Raw genomic sequence first — 22,564 nt, forward strand, 5'->3', positions numbered from 1 at the left:
CTCTGCAGAAGCTTACCCGGGTTCCTCTTCCCCGAACCAGAGCGTTGGCTCGTGGTTGATGGTGCCGGGGAAGGCGCGCCCTTCTTGGCAGCCGAAGAGCCCGACCGTTCAGTGCTCCCGGTGCCCGCGGACTCGCGGTGCTTAGCCTTCTGTTGGGCCCCCGTCGACGGGGCGCCCTCACAGGACTTAGAAGACCGATCTGACCTTTTCTTCTTCTCACCTGCTGGGCCCTTCTCCAGCCAGCTGGCGAGGCGGGTACGACAATCCCTCATGGTCCGTTCCGATAGGTTCTTGCAGAACGCACAGTCCTTCTCCACGTGCGTCTTGTCCTCATGTAGGCAGTAGAGACATCTCGAATGCTCGTCCTCCTTGAAAACATTCTGTAACCCGCATCCAGGGCAGTTCCTGAACAGCCTGGATCCGGGCGTCGAGCTTCCCTTGTCCTGGGCCATGTCCAAGGTAGGCCTCGGATCATCTGGAATCCTCCAAGAAGCGTAACTCGACAAAAACTTCACCCTTGAGGGGCGTAGAAAATTCCAAAACGGGTCCCTGTTGATCGGAAGTAGAACGGTGGAGCATGAGGCTCGATTTAACCGAAAAATGAGAAAATCTCTTTGAAAAAAGCGCAAAAACGCAGTAAAAGCTTGAGAGCTATAGCACGAGGACTCCCAACACTTGAACGTGTGGTAAAAATCTGAAGATGGCTGCCAGAAGAGAGGCTTAGGTAGAGGGCAGTCATTGGCTGGGGGCAGTATGACCCAGAGACCAGTGATTGATTATTAGTAGAAAGACAGTTCAGAAACGAAACTGAAACTGATTTTTTCTTTACCGAGGTTTCCCAGCCTGACGACGGGGAATATTCATGAGCATTTGAATCCATGCCAGACCCCATGCTGGAGAATTTGATATTGGGTGGCTCCCTGCTTGTTTATGTAGAACCTGGCAGTGGTACTGTCTCCTCTTGTGGTGAAGGAACGCGGAAGGGTTTTCCTTTTAGCAGGTTGTCCCTGGATCACCAGCCAAGAGCCTGTACCAGGGTTAGCGAAACAACCACTAGATCGTCGCACTGACTGCTTGCATGAAACCATTGTTTCGCTAACCATTCAAGCATTGGGCGAATGCGCAGGCACGCACGAGGATCCAAGTGAATGTATGAGGCTATCATCCCGAGCAAGCGCATTGCTTTGTGTACAGTTATCTGGCCTTGTAGTGAGGTACTTGCAACAGCATGTTTTGTACTCTCTCGTTTGATGGGAAAGCCAGCTCCTCTTTTGTCTTTAGAATTGCTCCCAGAAATTGTTTTATTTGGCTTGGGACTAGACTTGATTTCTTTTTGTAGGTGGAGAAGCCCAAATTGAAAAGAAGGTCTATTGTCTTTTGTGTATTTTGTTTGCAAATTTGAGGAGATTCCCTGGTGAGTGGCCAGCCGTCCAGATAATTGCACACTCAGAGCGTGTCTTTCGATAGAAATGTTCTATGGCAGTTCGGGCAAAATTTAAAAGGTGTTTTGTCCATTATAAATGGAAAGGGCAGTTAGGCGAGGAAAAGGGGAGGCAGAATATGCATTCTCTATAAGAAGTCAGCATGAAAGAACCCCCCCCCCCACTTTAAGGGCCGAAGCCCGAAGAGGCCCGTGAAGGCTGCGTCTGGTCGTCAATTCAGTCAAGTCGTTGACAAAAGAGTTGTCCGTCGAGCAGTTGGATGACGCTGCAGCGAAAGTGGACATTAAAGAAAGAAAAAGGAAAGTCTACGAATAAACTTTTAACTCGTCAAAGGCATCAGCCAGGAAGGAACTCTGTAACTTGCGACAAACCACGATGGCGGAAAGAAACAATCTGAGGGACCTCGACGCGTGAAGGACCATGCGTACAGTACACATCACACTAGGGATAGTATTACTAACACGCCCTGTCAGCGTCAGTCTTTGAGTTTCGCAAACCAATCTTGTAATACTCCGTGAATACCACTAGAAGTCGGACTATATAGAGCATGTGATCTAAGCAGATCCACAAGCCTCAGAAATATTATATATATAAATTAGCTATTTGAGCCATGTCGCAGATGCCACATCGCCACCTAGTAACCATCACTGGAAGTTCACCTTCAGTTCAGAGCCACGTCAGCAAGGCATTGTGAGTATGCAAATTAGCCCAAATGCTGTTTGCTAAACATGGCCCAATGCTCCAAACACAAGGTTACCAGACTATACTGATGATCCCTAATAAGGGTGAAACCAGGTATGTAGGTGTCTGTAGTCTTGAGAAGTGTCAGTCTTGGGTTGATTAAGTTATGTATAGAGTAGCACTGCCCTGTAAGACAAAAGCAACATTCTGGAGCAAAAGGTTTTTATTTGGGTTAATTTGCATACTGTGATGGTTTAGGTGCCTGATTTCCCTTTTCTCCCCCTTCTGTCCAGCTCTCCTCACCTGAACTGCCGGAATTACTGCTGGGATCCTGTAGCCGCCGTCGAGTAAGATAGTCCTTCTCCTTTTTTCGAAGTGCCTGCTTGTCACGGAGGGAGGCCACCTTGACTGCTGCTGGGAACAGCTGGCCGGGGACCTCCCTTCCGGGACTAAGCCGAAAATAGGGGAAAAAACCCCTGATGGGGAAAAAACCCTGGGACTCCTCAGGTTGTCAGCAAGGTAGTATTGTACGTGGCCGTGCAGGTGAGCAGGAGAAAGTAATAAGCAGGATCCGTGTTGGTTGCAGGAACAGCAAAGCAGCAGGAGGGTCCTACTGAGTGGAAGAATCCCCGAAACCCCTGCCAGCCAAGCAACTAGCGGGGCGAGGACCAGGAATGGGAGGAGGTCAGGAAAAAAACACCGGCAAGGCACCGGCAAGGCAGTCCAGAGAGAAAGCAGAGGAACGAAGGAAAAAAGGGGCGGAGCCTATCCGCGAGGACGGAACCGCAGAGAACTGAAACAAAAGTCGCCGAGGCATGGTGACTACAGGGAAAACTGGAGGAGAGAGAGAAAAGAGAAAAAACGTACGCCGTGAAGGGGCGCGAGAGCAGAGCAGAGCAGAGCAGAGTAGACGGAAGCTGAAACGGGGTAGGAGCGAAGAACCAGGAAGCAACGAGGGCTTCCACTGGACAGTTGCAACGCAGGGACCGCTGGGCCGGGAAGGTAATTATACTCCCAGCGGCCCCGCGTCGTGAGGAGGAAGCGTGATGGACACAAAGGAGGGACTAGTGCCCTGCATACCTGTGTCCTAATTTCCAACGCGGGAGAAGCCGCCAAGCGGAACGCCTGCGGGTGACAGTATGCCCCCTTCCAGACCGTATCACCCCCGGCTTCCCTGGGTGCAGGCGGTGAAATCTAGCGAGCAAACGAGGCGCATGCACCTGAGAAGCCGGTTCCCAAGAGTCCTCCGACTCCGGATAACCCTTCCAGGACAAAAGGTATTCCAACCTGCCTCGATAGAACCTAGAGTCCCTAATGTTGGAGACTTCATATTCTGCTTGAGTGGGGGTCTGTGATGGAGCAAGTCTGGGCACTGGTCTGTGATGGGAATCGAAATAGAAGTCTTTAAGGAGAGAGGAATGAAAGACTGGGTGAATGCGACTTAGAGAAGGCGGCAGCCGAAGACGGTAAGCCACAGGATTGATTTTGAGAAGAATGGGAAAAGGACCCAGATAACGAGGGGACAGTTTAGAGGGTCTTGTCCATTTGGGTAGAAACCGGGTGGACAGCCACACCTTGTCGCCTGGCTTCCAGTCCGGACATTCTTTGCGATGTTTATCCACTCCCATCTTAGATCGTCTCCTGCTGTTCTCCAAACTCTGTAATGCTGTGTCATGGGCATCCTTGATCTGATCTAACACCTCTTCGGCCGTCGGGGAATTGGTGAAACTGGGAATTTCAGGGAGAAAGGACTTAGGGTGAACCCCATAGGTACAAAAGAAAGGTGAAAGACCTATGGCAGAGTGTTTGGCATTGTTATACGAGAATTCTGCAGTAGGGAGTAGGGAAACCCAATTCTCCTGGTGTTGAGTGACGTAACATCTCAGATATAGTTCGAGAGTGGCATTAAGTCGTTCCGTCATCCCGTTGGACTGGGGATGAAAACCCGAAGAGAGTGCTCTCTCAATTCCTAAACGGGTACACAGGGCTGTCCAGAATCTCGAAGTGTATTGGCTTCCCCGGTCCGAGATGATCTTGTCGGGTAGACCGTGTAGCCTGAAAATGTCTCGTGCAAACACTTCAGCCATCTTGGTGGCTGTGGGAACCCCAGAAAGAGGGGAGAAGTGTGCCATCTTGGAGAATGCATCTACCGTGACCATGATGCAGGTACATGATCCAGATTCCGGGAGGTCTACAATGAAATCCGTAGAAACCAACCCCCAAGGGCGAGTAGGCATTTCAACTTGGGTAAGTAATCCCAACGGTTTCCCCGTCGGATATTTTGATCGGGCACAAATAGGACAGGTCTTCACAAAGTCTAGGGTGTCTCTCCTCACGGTGGGCCAGGAAAAGGTTCTCGAGATGAGCTCCAGAGTGTTGATTCCCCCGCGATGACCCGCAAGGCGGGATGTGTGACACCAATCCAGAATCTTCTTCCGCAGCGGGCCTTCCGGAATGTATAGACGTTTCTTGAAGAACAGCCAGCCGTCTTTCTCTTGATAAGGAGAAGTGGGGTGCAACGCAATTCGAGGAAGCTCTTGACTCACGGCGGTCTTAACCCCTTGTAGGAAAGTACTGACCTGGGCCAATATCCGATTGTGATGAAACATGGGTTCAGTGTCTAGTGAAGCCCTTTCCTTGCTGGAGTCCTTGCGAGATAGAGCGTCTGCCAGACGGTTAAGCGAACCGGGAATGTAAGAGATCTGAAAATCATATTGTGAGAAAAGATAGGCCCAACGAGCTTGCCTGGAATTTGAGCACTCCATTTCTTGGAGGGCTTTCAGGTTTTTGTGGTCAGTCCTGATGAGGAATGGATGCCTGGCCCCCATGAGTAAATGGCGCCATTCGTCACAAGCCAATTTCATAGCCAACAACTCCTTTTCTAGGACCGAATAATTCAATTGGCTAGGTGAGAGAGTCTTGGATAAGTAGGCTACTGGATGCTCCACACCGTTGACAGTCTGAAGTAGAACCGCTCCAATCGCGATTGCAGAAGCGTCAGTCTCCAGGATGAAGGGCAAAGTCTGATCTGGGTGGTGGAGGATCGGAGCCGAGCAGAAAAGATGTTTGAGTAGTCTGAAACTGTTTTCGGTATCGGGCGACCAGTAGAACGGAGAGGCCTCTTTCTTGAGTAGGCGAGTGATGGGATATACTACTTCAGAGAAGTTGGGGATGAATCTTCTGTAATAATTGGAAAGTCCCAGAAACCTTTGCACCTCCCGGACAGATGTGGGTGCGGGCCATTCGAGGATGGCCTGAACCTTCCTCTGATCCATATCTATACCCTCTTCGGACAGCTGATAGCCCAGATACTGCACGGAAGGGACCGCGAATTTACACTTCTCAGCCTTCACTAACAGCTCGTTCTTTTGTAGACGTTCCAGGACTTGAGTGACATGCCCGATATGTTCTTGTAGGTTGGAGGAGTAGATAAGGATATCATCCAAATAGATGATGACGGAAGTAGAGAGCATGTCAGAAAACATTCTGTCCATAAATCTTTGGAACACAGCCGGGGCGTTAACTAGCCCGAATGGCATCACCTTATACTCATATAGACCGAATGGAGTGCGGAATGCCGTCTTCCATTCGTCACCCTGGGAGATTCTGAGCAGATGATAAGCGTTTCTGAGGTCAAGTTTTGTAAATATTCTGGCCCCTTGTACCGCCTCGATGATGTCGGAGATAAGTGGCATAGGATAACGATCACGGATCGTCACCTTGTTGAGACCTCTGTAATCGATACAGGGTCTCAGATCAGTAGAGTCTCTTTTTTTTATGAAAAACAGAGGAGCCCCTGCTGGGGATTTTGAAGGCTGAATCAACCCGTTCTTCATATTAGTGTCCAGATAGTGTCGTAACACAAGTTTCTCGGCCAGAGTAAGGGAGAACATTCTGCCAAAGGGAACTAGGGCATTGGGTACCAGATCTATAGTACAGTCTTCGGGCCGGTGAGGTGGCAGTATGGAGTGAAGGTTCTCCCGGAACACCTCAGAGTATTCTGAACAATAGTTGGGCAATGCAAACACTCTCACACAGTCCGAGGTATAGGCCGTAACGGATTCAGGGCCCTTCTGGCTCTTCGGAGAAAGACAATGTTCGGTGCAGTATGAAGAACCAAAGCTCAGCTGGTTCTTAGTCCAATCGATCTGGGGATTGTGTTTGCGAAGCCATGTGATTCCCAGTATGATTGGGAAATGTGCAGCCCGGATAATGTCGAATCTTACCACTTCTGAATGATGAAAAACTGTTAAGGACAGATCTTCAGTGGTATGGGTGATGAGTCCGGATGATAAGGGACAGCCGTCGACTCCTTCTATCTTCTGTCCTTCCTTCCGGGGTATCCTGCGTAGACCGACCTGGTCTGCCCACAGGGTATCAACAAAGTTGCCGGCTGCTCCGCAGTCCAGTAACGCGAGAGTCTCCACCTTCTCGCCTTTTACCGTAAGAGTGGCAGTAACTACCATGAGTCTGGTATCTTCCTTGGGTTCAGAAGAAGAAACTGTAAGCGAAACATAGGGACGAGTAGAGAGAACTGGAAACCCCCGGACACTAGTCCCTATTGATGCCGAGGGTGCTCGTTTCCCTGCCTCTTGCTAGGCAATTCAGAACAATCCTTAAGAAGGTGTTGGTCTGACCCACAATAGGCACAAAGTCCCTTTTCCCTTCTTCGCCGTCTTTCGGCAGCAGTCAAAGGTGCTCTTGTGGCGCCTATCTGCATGGGTTCTTCTGACGCGGCAGTGGAAGAGCGACGAGGGGGAGAGCATGCCCGAACATCCAGGGGGAATCCTGAGCCACGTTGTCTGCGTCTTTCTGTCTTCCTTTCTTGTAGACGATACTCGATATGCAGTGCAGCCGTTAGTAGGTCCGAAAAAGTAGGCGAGCGAGTAGACCTGGCTAACTCGTCCTTAATTTCCTCTTTGAGACCCCTCCTGAAAATGGCATACTGTGCAGGTTCTGGCCAGCCAGCGCCAGAAGCTACTGTCTTAAAGGCCGAAATGTATGACAGGACATCCAAGGAACCCTGCTTGACGTCCAACAATTCTTCAGAAGCAGTGAATGATAATTCTGGGCGTTCGAATGTCTGTCTCCGAGAATTCTGAAATGCTGAGTAGTCTTGAAGTATGGCATTGTTGCTTATGACTAGGGGAGTAGCCCAAGTCAAAGCATTGCCGGTCATATTCGAGATTAGGAAGCCGACTTTAGCTTGATCCGTAGAGAAAGTGCGGGGTCGGAAAGTAAAGTAGACAGTACATGCCTCTAGGAATTCCTTCACCTTCTTGGGGGCACCGTCAAACTTTCCCGAGGATAGTATCGTAGGTGGTAGTTCTGGAGGAGGGGGTTCCCTGGCGGAAACCATTTGTCTAAGGAGGGCGTTCTCCGCCTTGACTCCCTGGAGTTCTTGAGACATAGCTTGGATCGCCTTCCAAAGCTCTTGCACTTGTCCCTCAGCGGACATCGTGTCTTTACTTGGCGTTGCAATCTGTGATGGTTTAGGTGCCTGATTTCCCTTTTCTCCCCCTTCTGTCCAGCTCTCCTCACCTGAACTGCCGGAATTACTGCTGGGATCCTGTAGCCGCCGTCGAGTAAGATAGTCCTTCTCCTTTTTTCGAAGTGCCTGCTTGTCACGGAGGGAGGCCACCTTGACTGCTGCTGGGAACAGCTGGCCGGGGACCTCCCTTCCGGGACTAAGCCGAAAATAGGGGAAAAAACCCCTGATGGGGAAAAAACCCTGGGACTCCTCAGGTTGTCAGCAAGGTAGTATTGTACGTGGCCGTGCAGGTGAGCAGGAGAAAGTAATAAGCAGGATCCGTGTTGGTTGCAGGAACAGCAAAGCAGCAGGAGGGTCCTACTGAGTGGAAGAATCCCCGAAACCCCTGCCAGCCAAGCAACTAGCGGGGCGAGGACCAGGAATGGGAGGAGGTCAGGAAAAAAACACCGGCAAGGCACCGGCAAGGCAGTCCAGAGAGAAAGCAGAGGAACGAAGGAAAAAAGGGGCGGAGCCTATCCGCGAGGACGGAACCGCAGAGAACTGAAACAAAAGTCGCCGAGGCACGGTGACTACAGGGAAAACTGGAGGAGAGAGAGAAAAGAGAAAAAACGTACGCCGTGAAGGGGCGCGAGAGCAGAGCAGAGCAGAGCAGAGTAGACGGAAGCTGAAACGGGGTAGGAGCGAAGAACCAGGAAGCAACGAGGGCTTCCACTGGACAGTTGCAACGCAGGGACCGCTGGGCCGGGAAGGTAATTATACTCCCAGCGGCCCCGCGTCGTGAGGAGGAAGCGTGATGGACACAAAGGAGGGACTAGTGCCCTGCATACCTGTGTCCTAATTTCCAACGCGGGAGAAGCCGCCAAGCGGAACGCCTGCGGGTGACACATACCCACAATGTCTTGTTGATATGGCTCTGAACTGGAGGCGCACTTCCAGCATTGGGTATGCAGTAATAAAATTGCGGCAAAAATATCGCCTTTACCAAAAAATGTCGGCAAAAATGCTGTGGTTTGATCCGGTAAAGGTGTACCCCATTATACCATTTAAGGGGAGCTTGGATTGCGAGGGTGTCCCCCGCTGCCCTTAAATGGTATAATGGGTCTGGGGGCTGCGGGGGTGTCCCCCGCATCCTTTACATGGATTGCGGCGGCAAAACCATAGCCTTTTTGCCACTATTTTTTGTGTAAATGAAAATTCTTTCCGCGACTTTAACACATGGAACCCAGCATTGGTTACTAGTGGCCTGATTCTGCGCTCGGGGAAAAATGTGTGTAGAAAGAGGACATTTCGCCCTCCCGTTTTAAGCACCACCATTCTGAGGTGGGTGGAAAGATTGGAGGTGAGATGCCTTGCTTTCCACCTGTAAATGCTGATCAAATCTGTCATTAAGGGACCAGCGTGTGCGCCAGTTACATTGCAAGCATTTCTGAAAAGTCGGCCACTTGTCTTACGAAAGTGTCCTTGAACCTTCAGTAAATAAGAAAAGTGGTGCTGCAGATTGAGAAATTACTTCATTCTGAGGGAAAATTGTGCAGTACATATTCACGACACCTCAGAAGTGCCTTATTTGAACTCCTTTTCTTTTATGGAAAACCAGGGCTTTTGGAAGGAGAATCCCTCACAGTCCCTGCCCTGCATTCCTGATTGTTGCTAGGGCTGTAGTCAAGCCATAAATCAGGCACATGCAAAAGTGGAGGCTTTGATGCCAGGCCGCCACATCCTCACTTTGACAGAATATTGTGTTTTAAAGAAAAGTGTTCTTCCTTCATGGAAGAACACCTTTCTATTTTTGCATGGACCTCAGAATCAGGCTGTAGATGTAGCTGTGGCATGTGTGACTTTGCTGAAAAGGAATTTGCTACTTTCACATTTCAGCTAAAAGTATTTTTTCAAGCCTTTTTTAATTCCACTATAACTTTCTTGGGGTTTGAGATATATTTATATTTGTTTCACAGCTGGCCATGGCATGAACAGCTGTACCTTCATTGCTGAAGAAGCTGTCCTCCATGGAGGTCTATGAGGGGACATTGTTATTGGACCTAGGAATTCTCCCAGGGGTAAACAGAGAAGATCCACCCATGCTATACTTAGATTCTCAAGATGGGACAGTGTGGTAAAACGGCAATAACACAAAGTAAGAAAGGGAATGTAACACAATATATATTCTTTTCTGCTTGAAGCGTAGCTTAAAATGCAGTGTGAAGTAGGTGGTATCCTTTTATGTATTTTAAGGCAGTGACTCTCTCTGAAGTTACTTAGGCTCAACAATCTAGTCTTCTCAATGGGTTTACAACCAGAGGCATTGAGTATCAAGTACACGGGGGACAGGGGCAGCTGCTCCAATTCCTCATATGTTTTGTGTTTTGTGTGGTCTTTATCATGTATCTGCGCTGAGATGGGGCTCTTAGGTGAGGTAAAAGCCCTGGCTCTGGTCATGATTCCCAGTGTTCTGACACTGGCAAATGATGGTAGCATGACCGTCACCAGTGACTAACTATGGAATTTCCTCCCTGGATGTCCTGCGCCCACTAACATCGGTGCTTTGAGACAGACAAACCTAACAGGAAGTCATCCCAGAAGAAATCCAGGAAACAGCACAGTTCAACTTCCGCGGAAGGCAAGCCCTCCATTTGCATCAGGTACAGAAATTCCCTCGGTGCCTCTGGCAGGCTTCCTGGGTGCTTAAATGCTGAGCACCCCAGGAATTTCAACTCTGACCCATCAAGATCCATGATGCCAGGTAGAGATTCGGGAGGGAGATCTGGGAAGAACTAGGAATAGGAGCGGACGGCGGTACAGAGGTAATGCCCATGGATCATCCTACACCAGCTGTACGTGGACGGAGTGCATGGGTCTCCAGGGCCAACAGGGAACTATTGCCGCAATGAAAGCTCCCTCTGACTGCAACTTCTTGAGAAATCATGGAATTAGTGGGATTGGGGAATTGCATATAGTCATTCCCTCGGCAAAGGTACTAAATAAGCAGACGCCACGCTTTCCTGGATGGGAGAAGCAAGATGAACACTGGAACCTGATGGTCCTGATCAGAGGCAAACAATGTTGACTTCTGGAGGCCCGAATCGTAGAGAGAGAGCCTGAAACAGAGGGCCGAAGATGACAGAGGAGGGGAATATCCTAACAAGGTGGTCTGCAAGCATATTCTACCTCCTCGGAAGAGAAGATGCGGAGAGATTTTCCTGACTGGCTTGTGATCCTTAACAGCTCTCAGATGCCATCTGTGGAAAGTCTTGTATCTTGAGTCTTCCTGCCAATTCAGGGTAATGAACGGCCTAACAGGGCTTACTAATACCAAGCGGTATCAAACGAAAGGCGTGAAGTGTAACAGAGCCCTCTGCACAGCTTTTAGCTGCAGCCACTTTGACTTATTAATCCCCTCCTCACAGGACCATCTTTCCTCAACCTGCTCAGACTCCAGGTTACGCCCCACCATGTGCCTGAGGGAAAGAGGACACAGTGAAACCACCTTCTCTAAATTTGCTACCACCAGCCACCATTGGGGGGTTTCCCTGAGAGCAGAAGGCCATGGGAACAGGTCCTGCTAGAATAAACATATGCATCTTTGATCTGTCATCCAGATGGGTATGTATAGATGGGTGTAAAATAATGGAGGCAACTGCTATTAATATTGCACCAATCTTAGTGTTATTAGCAGCAACACGACTTAACTAAAGTGTTTTATAGAGATTTAAAATTGGTTAATGTTTGCAACTTATATATAGTTCCAGAACATGTTTAAATAATTAATCCAATTTGGACATGAATTGTTGAATCTAATTTTATATGGGCGCCTGCGCCGACAAAGTATGACAACACGTGTTCGCACTCCTGGCTTTTGTCAAGACTTAATAAAAGATACCCATAATTCCTACAGAGAACCACAACATGAGCCGTCCGTTGTCTTGGTAAGTGATAAATCAATATTTATCTTCTTATTTCCTCATCTCTTTTGATATCAAGATCGGATTGGTTGTCTAAGGTATATTTGCCTGTTCTTGATCAACTTCCTGGTATACGTTTTCTTCCCAAAAAACTTCCTTTGGAGCAATTTATTTGCTAAGTATTAAGGTGGTCTTCTGCAATAGAACTAGTGTGTCTTAGACTATCGATACAATCTTGAAATCAAACGAGACAGGGAAATAAGAAGAAATACTGATTTGCCAAGCTCCAAGATGGCAGGCAACTACTTTTGTGGTTCTTTGTAGGCATAAAGAATGTTGCCATGAAAAGGGAAAGATTAATACAAAATACCCTTGCAGCACAGCACTGTAAGGTGGTGTGTACTACCTTAAAACAAAACGGAAAATATGACTGAGGGAAACAGTCTTTACTAGTGGCCTTAAGGGCTCACCAATGCCCCCAAAATAAAGGAGTTTAGGAGGTAAGTGCAGCTAAAAGGGCTTGCCTTACTGCACAAGTCAGGTAAGGGTGCAAGACATAGGCAAAACAGCTGGGGGTTCCATTGATCTCAATGGAAGGATCATTGCAAAAAGAAAATGTCTTTCTTAACGTTCATCCACTACGGCAGGGAGTCCTATATCCCGGAAGTGTCTGCTAACCCAGCGGCAGGTTTTCTAGCCTAGCAGCGAGTCATCTGCCCTGGCAGTAAGTCCACTAGCCCAGCAGTGAGATTTCTAGCTCAGCAGCGAGCCACATATCCCCAGAGTAAGTCATCACCCAGGAAGTGAGTCCTCTAGCCCTGCAGGGAGTCCTCTAGCCCAGCAGCAAGTCACATGACCCCACAGTAAGGCATCTACACCAGCAGTGCCTCCTCTAGCCCAGCAGCAAGTCACAAAACCCCTCAGTAAGGCATCTACCCCAGCATTAAGTCCTCTACGCCAGCATGGTGTCCTCAAGCCCAGCAGTGAACCCTCGATCCCAGCAGTGAGCCATCTAGCCCAACAGTGATTCACATAACCCCAGAGTAAGTCATCTTCCCAAGCAGTGAGTCCTAAAAATCAGAGGTATCATCTAGCCCGGCAACACATTTTCTAGCCCAGCAGTTAAGTCATCTACCCAGGCAGTGAGTCCTCTAGCCCAACAATGAGTCCTCTATCCCAGCAGAAAGTTACATGACCCCACAGTAAGGCATCTACACCAGCAGTGCATCCTCTAGCCCAGCAGCAAGTCATATAACCCCTCAGTAAGGCATCTACCCCAGCAGTGAGTACTCTACCCCAGCATGGAGTCCTAAAGCCCAGCAGTGAATCCTCGATCCCTGCAGCAGGTCATCAACACCAGCAGTAAGACATCAATCCACCTTTGCCAGTACTAGATCATCTCCCCAGCAGTGATTCCTCAATCCCAGCAGCAAGTCAGGTAGCCCCATAGTAAGTAATCTGCTGTGGCAGTAAGTCATCATTTCCTGCAGCAAGTCATCAATTCCTGCAGCAAGTCATCAACACCAGCAGTAAGACATCAATCCACCTTTGCCAGTACTAGATCATCTCCCCAGCAGTGATTCCTCATACCCAGCAGCCAGTCCTCTAAGCCCTAGAAGTGAGTTATCTATCCTAAGTCATCAATCCCAGTAATAACCACTGTGCCAGTATTAGGTCATCTCCCCTAGCAGTGAGTCCTCGATTGCAGCAGTAAGCAACAGATTGGATGCAGGGGTGGTCCTGCAGTGCTCACCTGAAGACTTGATCTTGGGCCCAGATGGCACACTAGTGTCCTCGTGGTCGATAGGCTGACTGGACAGTGAGTATATGCTGATCTCGGCCACACGGACATTCATATCTTTTGTGCTGCTGTGGAGTCCTAGGACATGCTCCCCTTCGCTTGGATGCTGCATTACCTGGAAAAGAAAGCAAATGTCAAACTAACAGGCGAGGGGACAACACAAGAGCGTGTGTGCCCTGAGCACACAGAGTGGAACCAGCCTACTACAGTCTCACATGCCTCAGTGATTGCCAAAACGAAAGCAAAAGATTGATGAATCGATGGATTTTGGACCTTGATACAAATGATATGAGCATTATCTGAAAGCTTTTATAAATCAATTAATGAATATTGCAGCCAAAAACACCAGGACATGCTGTTCTCTAAAACACTTCTTAAACAGCATCAACATTAGCAGAACTCAGAAATGCACATATATGGAAGGGGATAAAAGCGTATTGCAATAAAGGAGAACATCCAAAACGAATGATCCTGCTTTGCAAAAGTAAAGACAAGATAGAGAAATACACAAAGAGATTTAAAATTAACAATGAAATGACTGAGAATAATTACTGTTAATAGACTGAGCCTGCAGTAAAGAAATGATCAATTCAGTAGCAATCAAGAACGAAACATGTCTGCGCAATGACATAAGTATGGCGTTTGGCCTAGCATCGGAGAGGGGTTACAAGTAAGTCACTGGTAGGACCAGCATGGTCTTGCAGTGTCTTGCTTGCTCCCCTGTGAAGCAGCAAAGTAGCCCCCTAACCTAGTATCGGCAATGGACACCTGTACTTTTGCCAGAGCCGATGTTAGGACAGTAGCATGGACGGCACAGGTTTCTACATCGGTGCACATGGAAGCAGCTTCAATTCCCATTGTGGATCATCATCAAAGTGGTGCTTCATTGCCCAAAGAAAGCAAATCCTCAGGAGAGTCCAGGAATGCAGAAAGAGCCGGAAGGTACTGCTTATAGGAATAAATTAGAGTCCCCCTGACAGCTAAATAGACATCTTCCAAAGTGGGCAGAATAGGGTTAACTATCATCAGAACTGCCCACTAGCAAAGGCAAGGCCATTCGATTTTATGCTTTTGTGCAGTTTATGACAGAACTCTTATTGCTGCTCTCATAATGCCCATGCTCACTTCCACAATCCTCAGGCGGATATAGACCAATCTCTCAAGTTCAGCTGTGGCAGGGAGTGGTTGGGTGATGCACCCTGTCTGCTCAGAAAGGAGATCAAACTACCATGGGATTTCCCAGAACCTGCCTTCAGAGAGCTGGGGGAGGCCAGAGGGGTGTGGAGGAGCAACATTAAACCAATAACCTCAGCTGCCCAAGAGTTCTCTGAATAAGAGATGTTGGTGGAAAGGCATGTAGGACTTTATCAGGCCATTCTTTAAGAGGCGAGCAGCTTCTAGAGTTATGGCTCAGGATCAGACCGAAAGCGAATTGGAGACCCCGAGTAGGTAATTTCCTAGGACCTTGTAAATTACACAGAGGGGACCTGCTACATTTCTCCTCTGTGCAATTGTACTCATTTGCACTACGATGTGCACAAAAATAGAAAGGAGTAGTAATAATAATATTCTCATAGCGCAAATTGTGTAAGTGCCGCCTGCCATTTATTCATGGCTGGGAGCATTTGCAAAGGAATGCCTTCCAAGGGAATCTGCCAGATTTTAACAGGTGCAAAAATCATGTAGATTCCAAAGTAAATCAATGTATTACCACCTGCATAGTGATCAGTTGCTGGCAAAAATATATGCAGATGTGTGCAGCGGTGCAGAATCGTAATTCCACATGTGAAAAATCCTTGGATGTTGTCCCTTCTCCCTGAGGAGGAGCCCCTTTCCATGAGTCCAGGGAGGTGAGGCCGCTACCCGATAGTCCCCCTGGGGGTGGTACTCAGCGGATGGATCTTATGGGGAGTGGGAACAAGGACGACCATCTAGGGTAGGGCCCTGATATAACACTCACACCTTCACATACACTAGCCTCTTTTCCATCTAATATCTTCATGGCTAAAACTAGGTATTGTTGTAAGGCAGATGATGTTACTCTTATAACTCTATTTGTGCTGCATTTGAGTGCCTTCTGGTAAATTCGAATTTAGGTGTGCTTTACACCTGTGCATCCTCTTTCCTTCCTTGGCTGCTAGGCCGCCTGGTGAGTTTGCCTGTGTATTGTGCAGCCTCTCCAAATGTCCCTCTTCCCCCACCTCAATGGAGCTCTCCATCTCCCCCATCTATCCTAGCAGTTACTCCATCACCTATGCCTCCTCTCTCACTAAGTCCGGAAGAAAAAAGTTTTAAAAATATCTTGTGGCCTCTAATCCTGGCCTACCTGTTGCTGACACTTATGTTAGTGCTACTTCCAGCCAGTCTATCACTGATATCCTCTTCTCTGTCCCCTCTCCAAACCTATGGACCTCCCATCTGATCTCTATACTCTCCCCTTTCTCCATGTCACCCATTAATGGCGGCACTAGATGGGAAGTACTGTCACGCCTGCGCCATGGGCGCATACATTGGCGATCAATATGGACTAATTGTTATTCATGTATCTACAGAAAACTCTTGGATCCACCTCTATTCACCTTTTGGACCTTATTTCCCATTTGCGAGACTTTGGTGCTTTTTTATTTTACCCAACAAACTACACTTACCACAATGCACTTGGCTATAACTATCTATTCCTGGCCATTCCTATTCGTCATCATCGGAACTACAATCCCCAGAAGCCCTAGGGATCAGCTTTGCTTCCACCAGATCAGGAACAGAGAGGGAGGAGGCAGATTGTATGCAGGTGTGCTGATCCAGGTGCGGTCAATTAGCCTGCCTCTGTGCTGGGCAGGGTGGTATAAAAGCTGCTGCCTGCAGGGGCTCAGTCTCTTACATTAAGAGTCCTTCCAGCACCTTTTTCTTCGATCTACGAATCTTTGTAAGCTGTTCCTCCTTACTCCTGCTTTTGATTCCAGTGCCCTGCCGGGCCCTCTGCATTGCAGCCGATCTCGCTCTGCTGCTTTCTACCCTCCGCCTTTGCCCTTCCGGGCTCCTGCCTTGCAGCTGATCATGCTCCGCTGCTACCTTCCGCCCTTGTCTTCCGGGCTCCTGCCTTGCAGCTGATCATGCTCCGCTGCTACCTTCCGCCATTGTCTTCCAGGCTCCTGCCTTGCAGCCGATCACGCTCCGCTGCTACCTTCCGCCCTTGTCTTCCAGGCTCCTGCCTTGCAGCCGATCACGCTCCGCTGCTACCTTCCGCCCTTGTCTTCCGGGCTCCTGCCTTGCAGCTGATCACGCTCCGCTGCTACCTTCCGCCCTTGTCTTCCGGGCTCCTGCCTTGCAGCTGATCACGCTCCGCTGCCTTCAACCTACAGCCTTCGACCGCTGGGCTTCCAGCCTAGCAGCCCTCTACAGTCCTCTGCAGCCTTCTACAGTCATCAGCCCTGCTCCTCTGGGCTTACTCCTTGCTGCCCGGCCCTTCTGGCTCCTTGCCGCGCAGCCTGCTTCACTCCGCTGCCAACAGCCCTTGTCCTCGGGGCTTCCTACCTTGCAGCCGATCACGCTCCGCTGCTTGCTACCTACAGCCTTTGTCCGCTGGGTTTCCAGCCTACCAGCCCACTACAGTCCTGTGCAGCCTTCTACAGTCAGCGGCCCTGCTCCTCTGGGCTCACTCCTTGCTGCCCGGCCCTTCTGGGCTCCTTGCCGTGCAGCCTGCTTCCCACTACAGCCCTCTGCAGCCTTCTAAAGTCAGCGGCCCTGCTCCTCTGGGCTCACTCCTTGCTGCCCGGCCCTTCTGGGCTCCTTGCCGTGCAGCCTGCTTCACTCCGCTGCCCTAAGCCCTTTCCCTCTGGGCTCCCTTCCTTACAGCCCTGCTCCTATGGGCTTGCTCTTTGCTATCCTGCACCTCTGAGCTCTCTACCTTACACCCTACAGTCCTCTGCTATCCACAACAGTTTACTTGCATTTATTACTTTCAGTTATTGCAGTCCCCATGTTTCCTGACTGCTGCTCCCTTGCTTTCTTCCTGGTTTTCAACCCTCTGTTCTTTATCCCTTTCCAATTCAGTTTTACTGCTTTCCCTTCATTTCCTTCTGCTAGTTTGCTCATCGACTTCCTTTTTCCTGGTTTTGTCTGTTATTGTCTTCTCTTGTATCGTTTGTAGACCCCTTTGTACAGAGCTTGTCTGTTGGTTTCCGGCAGACAACCTCTGCCACTTCCCTTGTCTCGTTTCTGTGTTACAGACACCCACAGCTGCTGTTCCCAGCCATGAGCAAACAGCGTGGGCCTCTGTTATAGCAAACTGTGCCGAAGGTTGGAGTTTTTCCTAAGGTCCGTGGAACACTCTTTTCCCATTTCTGCATACACCCCAAGAGGGAATCCCCTGCTACACTTGCCTACTCTTTGTTCTCTTTTACTTTCTGCTGTGTGTGTACTTATCTGTCCACCTTACTTCAGCACAACCACCCAAACCCTACCTGGGTGCCCTGTGCCACTATTAACAGAGTGCCATCCGTGACAGAATGCAAGAGCTAAAAATGTCTTGTTTCATTGGCAGGAAAGGCACACATAGACCAAAGAGGCTTTCCTTTCGGGTTAAGAAACCTTTGCAAAAATCTATAGTTTCCCTAAAGACAGCAAACAAAAACCTTGGTCTAAAAGACAGTCTCGCCTTAGTAAACAGAGATTTACAAGCACGGTACTATACTCACTGGCTAGCTGACCCTTCTTCCATGTATAACTATTATGACATTTGTGACTATGATCCGCAGTCTTTATCTGTTGAAGAGCTACAGCAAGATAATGAATTCTTACAGATCTTGTTAAACCAAACAGTGAAAAACACTCCTGCGTCTTCTGACAATTCTTCTAACACCGCTACAACCGAGGATATAGCACTCATTGTGGGAGTCCCTAAACCAGAATACGCTGTTGCCAGAGTGATATGCTCAAGATCAGCTTGGCAAGCTCCCCAGACTGCTGGAAACCCTCATTTGACAGGACACGGCATTATGTATCCTGAGGTTAGTTCACCTGGTCCTGGGTACAAAAGACCAATACTGACCATCGGTTGTCTTAATGCTTCCCCAGTATCTACTAACCATAATAACCTTAAGGTCAGTCTTCCTATTGCTACAACCGAATGTTCTGCTACACCAGATTCTGAAGCTTTAGATCAGGCTAATGGAACATACCTGTTACAAGAACAACTCTTACGCCTTAAAAGACAAACCGAAGACCTCTATGATGACTTTGTTTATTTGCATAGTACGAATTTAATGAAGGGACACAATTTGCCAGACCATCTGACACTATGTCCAACACCCGACATTCTGTCTTTAGAGATCGACATGATAAGGCCTGGAATTTCCACGCAGAAAAGGATACAGACTTATACCAAGCAGATGGAAGACCTAAATTTAGCATATGCATCCCTTCTAAAGTTTGACACAGCTCTTTCACTTTCCAGCCACAGTAACTCAGATTGTTTTACTGATAGTAAAGAATTAACTCCTTCGGTGGGCCAAATCACTCACACTGCCAATACACCACAAATCAAGTGTAATCGTCTGATTGGAGATCCTTCTGAGTCAAAGGATTGTTCCCCTCTTACCCTTGACTACTGTCCTTTACTCACACTTACAGCCTCCTCTGAAGTGACCAAATCAGAAACGTACTCTGCTTCTAAGGGTTTTTGTACACCAGACTGGACTAGCCCATCGGCCAATCGGCCCGTGGCCGATACGTTCCGAGGCCCTGGGGGCTGGTTTGCTGTATGTGTGGGCCGGTGTGCCGTGCCCAGGTTGCAATGTTTTGCTGGCTGGCTTGCACGGTGCACACCGTGTACATTCATTAAAGAGAGGTAACACGCGAGTGTTGCCTTTCTTTGGTGAATGCACTGGCCTGGTGGTGCCCAGGGCCGATCCGCCGACAGTGTGGCGCCAGCTGTTGCAAATGCAGTGGGTCACGGCAAGGGGAGCGGGTCCGGGGCCAGGAGCCGCTCCTTTTGTTGCGATTCATTGCATTTGAAATGGCAGGTTGTTGGGGCTGGGCCGGTCGTGTGAGTTCCTGAACTTCCTGGTGCTGAGAGGGCTCAGCCTGATTGACCGTCACCCGACGGCCATTCAGCCCGTGGCTGGGCCGAAATCATGGGCGAGGCAGTGACACTGGGGCCGGTTGCTGAAGCCCACGCCTGGGGCCCTGGGCCCGCAGTCGCCGGACGTAAGTTACACATTATTATTTTGTTTTACTAGCTGGTGTGATTTCCAATGCGACAATCATGCAGTGTTAATAAGTAACGCTGGTGCGCACAGAGTAGTCCTTCATTACGTGTTCATGATCAGAGGGAATCGTCATGAGGATTTCCGAAATGTGAGTCTGTGACCGACTATTTCTTATAGCCTATGTTGGCGTGGCCTGGCTGATCCACAGAGTCATGGCAGGACAGGACAGGACAGAGAAAATAAATAGTGCCCTCAGCTGCACAATTAACACAAGCCCGGCAATTACTAATTTAACACCTTTCACTGTTAGTACTTGCGTTCTTATACATATATTTGTAGACAATTGAAATCGGGATTGGTGGGGCGGGGGGAATGGGGAGGGGAGTTAGTACTTGCATGTCAGTGGAGGGATTGGGAGATTAGGGGGTTCAGGAGACCGCTCATTTTCACGGCAGTTATTAGGTGTGTGTGGTTTCAGATATGAAGGGGAGAGTTAATTGCTTGTAACATTGTGAGTGCACTAGAATAGTCTCTTTTGAATGTGTAAAGAAGTTAGCTTCTCCCACACAAGGAAGTGTCCCCCCACAGTCTGTGATGTTAGCGCCCCTCCCAACGTTTGACCGGTTAGCCCCAGCTCCCCCAACGAAATGTTAGTCTAGATGCACCCCTGCCTAGCCCTAATCTGTATTTCCAATTGCATGCTGGAACTTGTAGTTTGTTTTTTCCCATTGTAAGGATTAGCCTACAAGTCCCAGCATGCAGTGGGGAACAGAAACAGGACTGGCTCCAGGAGTCAGGCATGTATGTGGGCAACTTGGCAGCTATGCGAGGTCAGGGAGTAGGGTCTGCATGAAGAGTTGCGTGAACGTGGCACTCTCCAATCAGGGTGTCAAGAGTGAAGTCCCTTAATGTGCGCATGCGGGGTTGGCTATGCAGGAAGCTTTGCATAGATTGCAAGGGAACGTGAAGGCCCTGACTCGGTGCTAGGGGAGTGAAGGTACGCTGACAGGGGGCGAGGTCTGTTGCTGCCCCAGGTGTCCTTGTGTTCGGTTGTGCGAGTGTCCACACGCAGTCTTTGAGATTGTGTGCCTCGATAGCCCTCTGCACAGATGACTGGGGTGTGTAACCATTTCGATGATTGTGAACTTTCCGCCTCTCCTGTCCTCTGTGCCCTACACTGCTTTTCAAATGCAAAATACAACATTAATATTATCACGTTTATCAGAAGTGGGCCATGACACACCCTTCCTGCTCCTAAGCACTGTAATAATAGGCGTTACATTATCATGAAATCTAACCCTCAGAATCAAGGCATTACCAACAGCCGGCTCGATGAATGGCTGATAAGACAGCACAGCAGGTTTCAGTGCTCGCTGCTGAGATGGGTGTGCTCTGCCGGTTCCAATCCTGCCACGGTCCACTCAGCCTTTCATCCTTCTGAGGTCGCCAAATGCACACTAATTGCAGTTGGCTAATATTGATTGTTTATAAAAGTGTTCTATTTAAAGTGCCTCGGTGAGAGTGCTATGAAAAGAACAGATTATTCTTGTGATAAATGCCGAAGTGTTGAATAATGTCACCGTCTTGCGTTAGTGTCGCTGCTGTGTGACTCTGTTTCAGGCAGGCCAATATAAGCATCATTTCCAAAGGTTTCCTTGCTTCCTTGAGAGATGTATGCATCGCCTTTTTTACTAGGCTGTGTGTGAAGCAGGATGATACTGGGTTATGCATGGATGGGCGGGGAGATGATAGCGGTGTAATGCAGCTTGGGGGAAACAAAAATGAGGATGTTTGCAATATAGATTCCTTGCCTAAGTCCCTTCCTTGGACAGGACGCCTGGGGTGCCTGTCCCTGCCACCCTCAAGCACTTCAGGCAATTTCTTTACGGGTAAACCACTGTGGATTTTGTGATTTTAGAAAATGTGTAATGCTTGTGTGTGTTGCGAGGGATGGGGGAATGCATGCAGCAGGGATATCACTGGATGACCAACTATGCAGGACCTCTTTTTCCAGTATTCATATTTATAATTTGAGGTATAGCGATATGCTCAGAATCACACATTGTTTAGTGCTAGACTAGTGCAGATCCCAGGATTAGAACCCGGACTTGCCCACTATTTCACATCTTCCTGACAGAGTTTCTAGAATTCTACAATGCTTTCAGCAAAACATTTCACTTAGAACATTTTCAGAGGCACACATTTTTCCTAGCATGGTTAGGTTCGCAGCCAAAGTCTTTGGCATAGTTTCCAAGGAGGCATAAAATTCAGACGCCAGTATCCCTGGGGACGGTACCGGTGACCACACGATAATTCATGATTTGAATGACATCATGGCCCTGAATGAGTTCTGGAGAAATCCTGCCTGTCTGCAGAGGGATGTCGCAATGATTTATGGCAAAGCCGAGACAGTATTTCACGGTCAGATGGAATTAGTGTCTCATCACACAGAGGGATCCCCCTCCCCATATGGGTGAGGTTAAACCCAATGATTTAATGTTCTCCATTGATTCCCTGTTTTAAATCCGCAAGAGAGGCCCGGGTCTATGCGTTACTTAAGGGGATTTGATGACAGACAGTGTAATCGTCAGTCACTGTGTGAAACACATAGTTGGTTCCCAGTTTAGTGCAACAAAAAAAAATTGAAGACGAGAAGAGAATGTCATTAGTGTATGGCAAGAAACCATTCTGGGACATTTTAAAGGCATTTCAGATTGGTTTGAATAGGCTGACAGGAAACAGGAAGTTAATAAATGCATGCCAATTGGCTGCCAGTTTGGGCCAATAGATGCCATTTCACCTAATATGACACAATAGTACAACACGTGCAAGACTACATGCTTGTGGTCATAAAATGGGGGGTTGGTTCTTTTCCACCAAAAGATGCCACAATCTCAAGCCACCTTGCACGGGGCATAAACCTGGCATCAGGGTGGCAAGGGATTTAACAGTGAAGAGGTGGTCTGTGATGGCCATCCGCAAAGAGGAACAGCTTTGAAAAGCAGTTGCCATATTTGCCCAGGGGATCTGTGATTCCATTACCG

General features: G+C 48.7%; 1 protein-coding gene across 2 annotated transcripts in view; it reads right to left on the bottom strand.

The window, feature by feature from the left end:
* The window catches only part of LOC138468364 (phosphofurin acidic cluster sorting protein 2-like), a 1,643,699-nt gene that overhangs the window by 849,880 nt on the left and 771,255 nt on the right, over positions 1-22,564 (bottom strand). For both annotated transcript variants that reach the window (XM_069608896.1, XM_069608897.1), the window contains exon 5: positions 13,267-13,429. In XM_069608896.1, the coding sequence (XP_069464997.1) occupies positions 13,267-13,429 (163 nt within the window). The remainder of the gene's footprint in view (positions 1-13,266; positions 13,430-22,564) is intronic.

The sequence above is a fragment of the Ambystoma mexicanum genome, chromosome 4q (genome assembly GCF_040938575.1).
Source record: "Ambystoma mexicanum isolate Mex_15411 chromosome 4q, UKY_AmexF1_1, whole genome shotgun sequence".
Taxonomy (NCBI): domain Eukaryota; kingdom Metazoa; phylum Chordata; class Amphibia; order Caudata; family Ambystomatidae; genus Ambystoma; species Ambystoma mexicanum.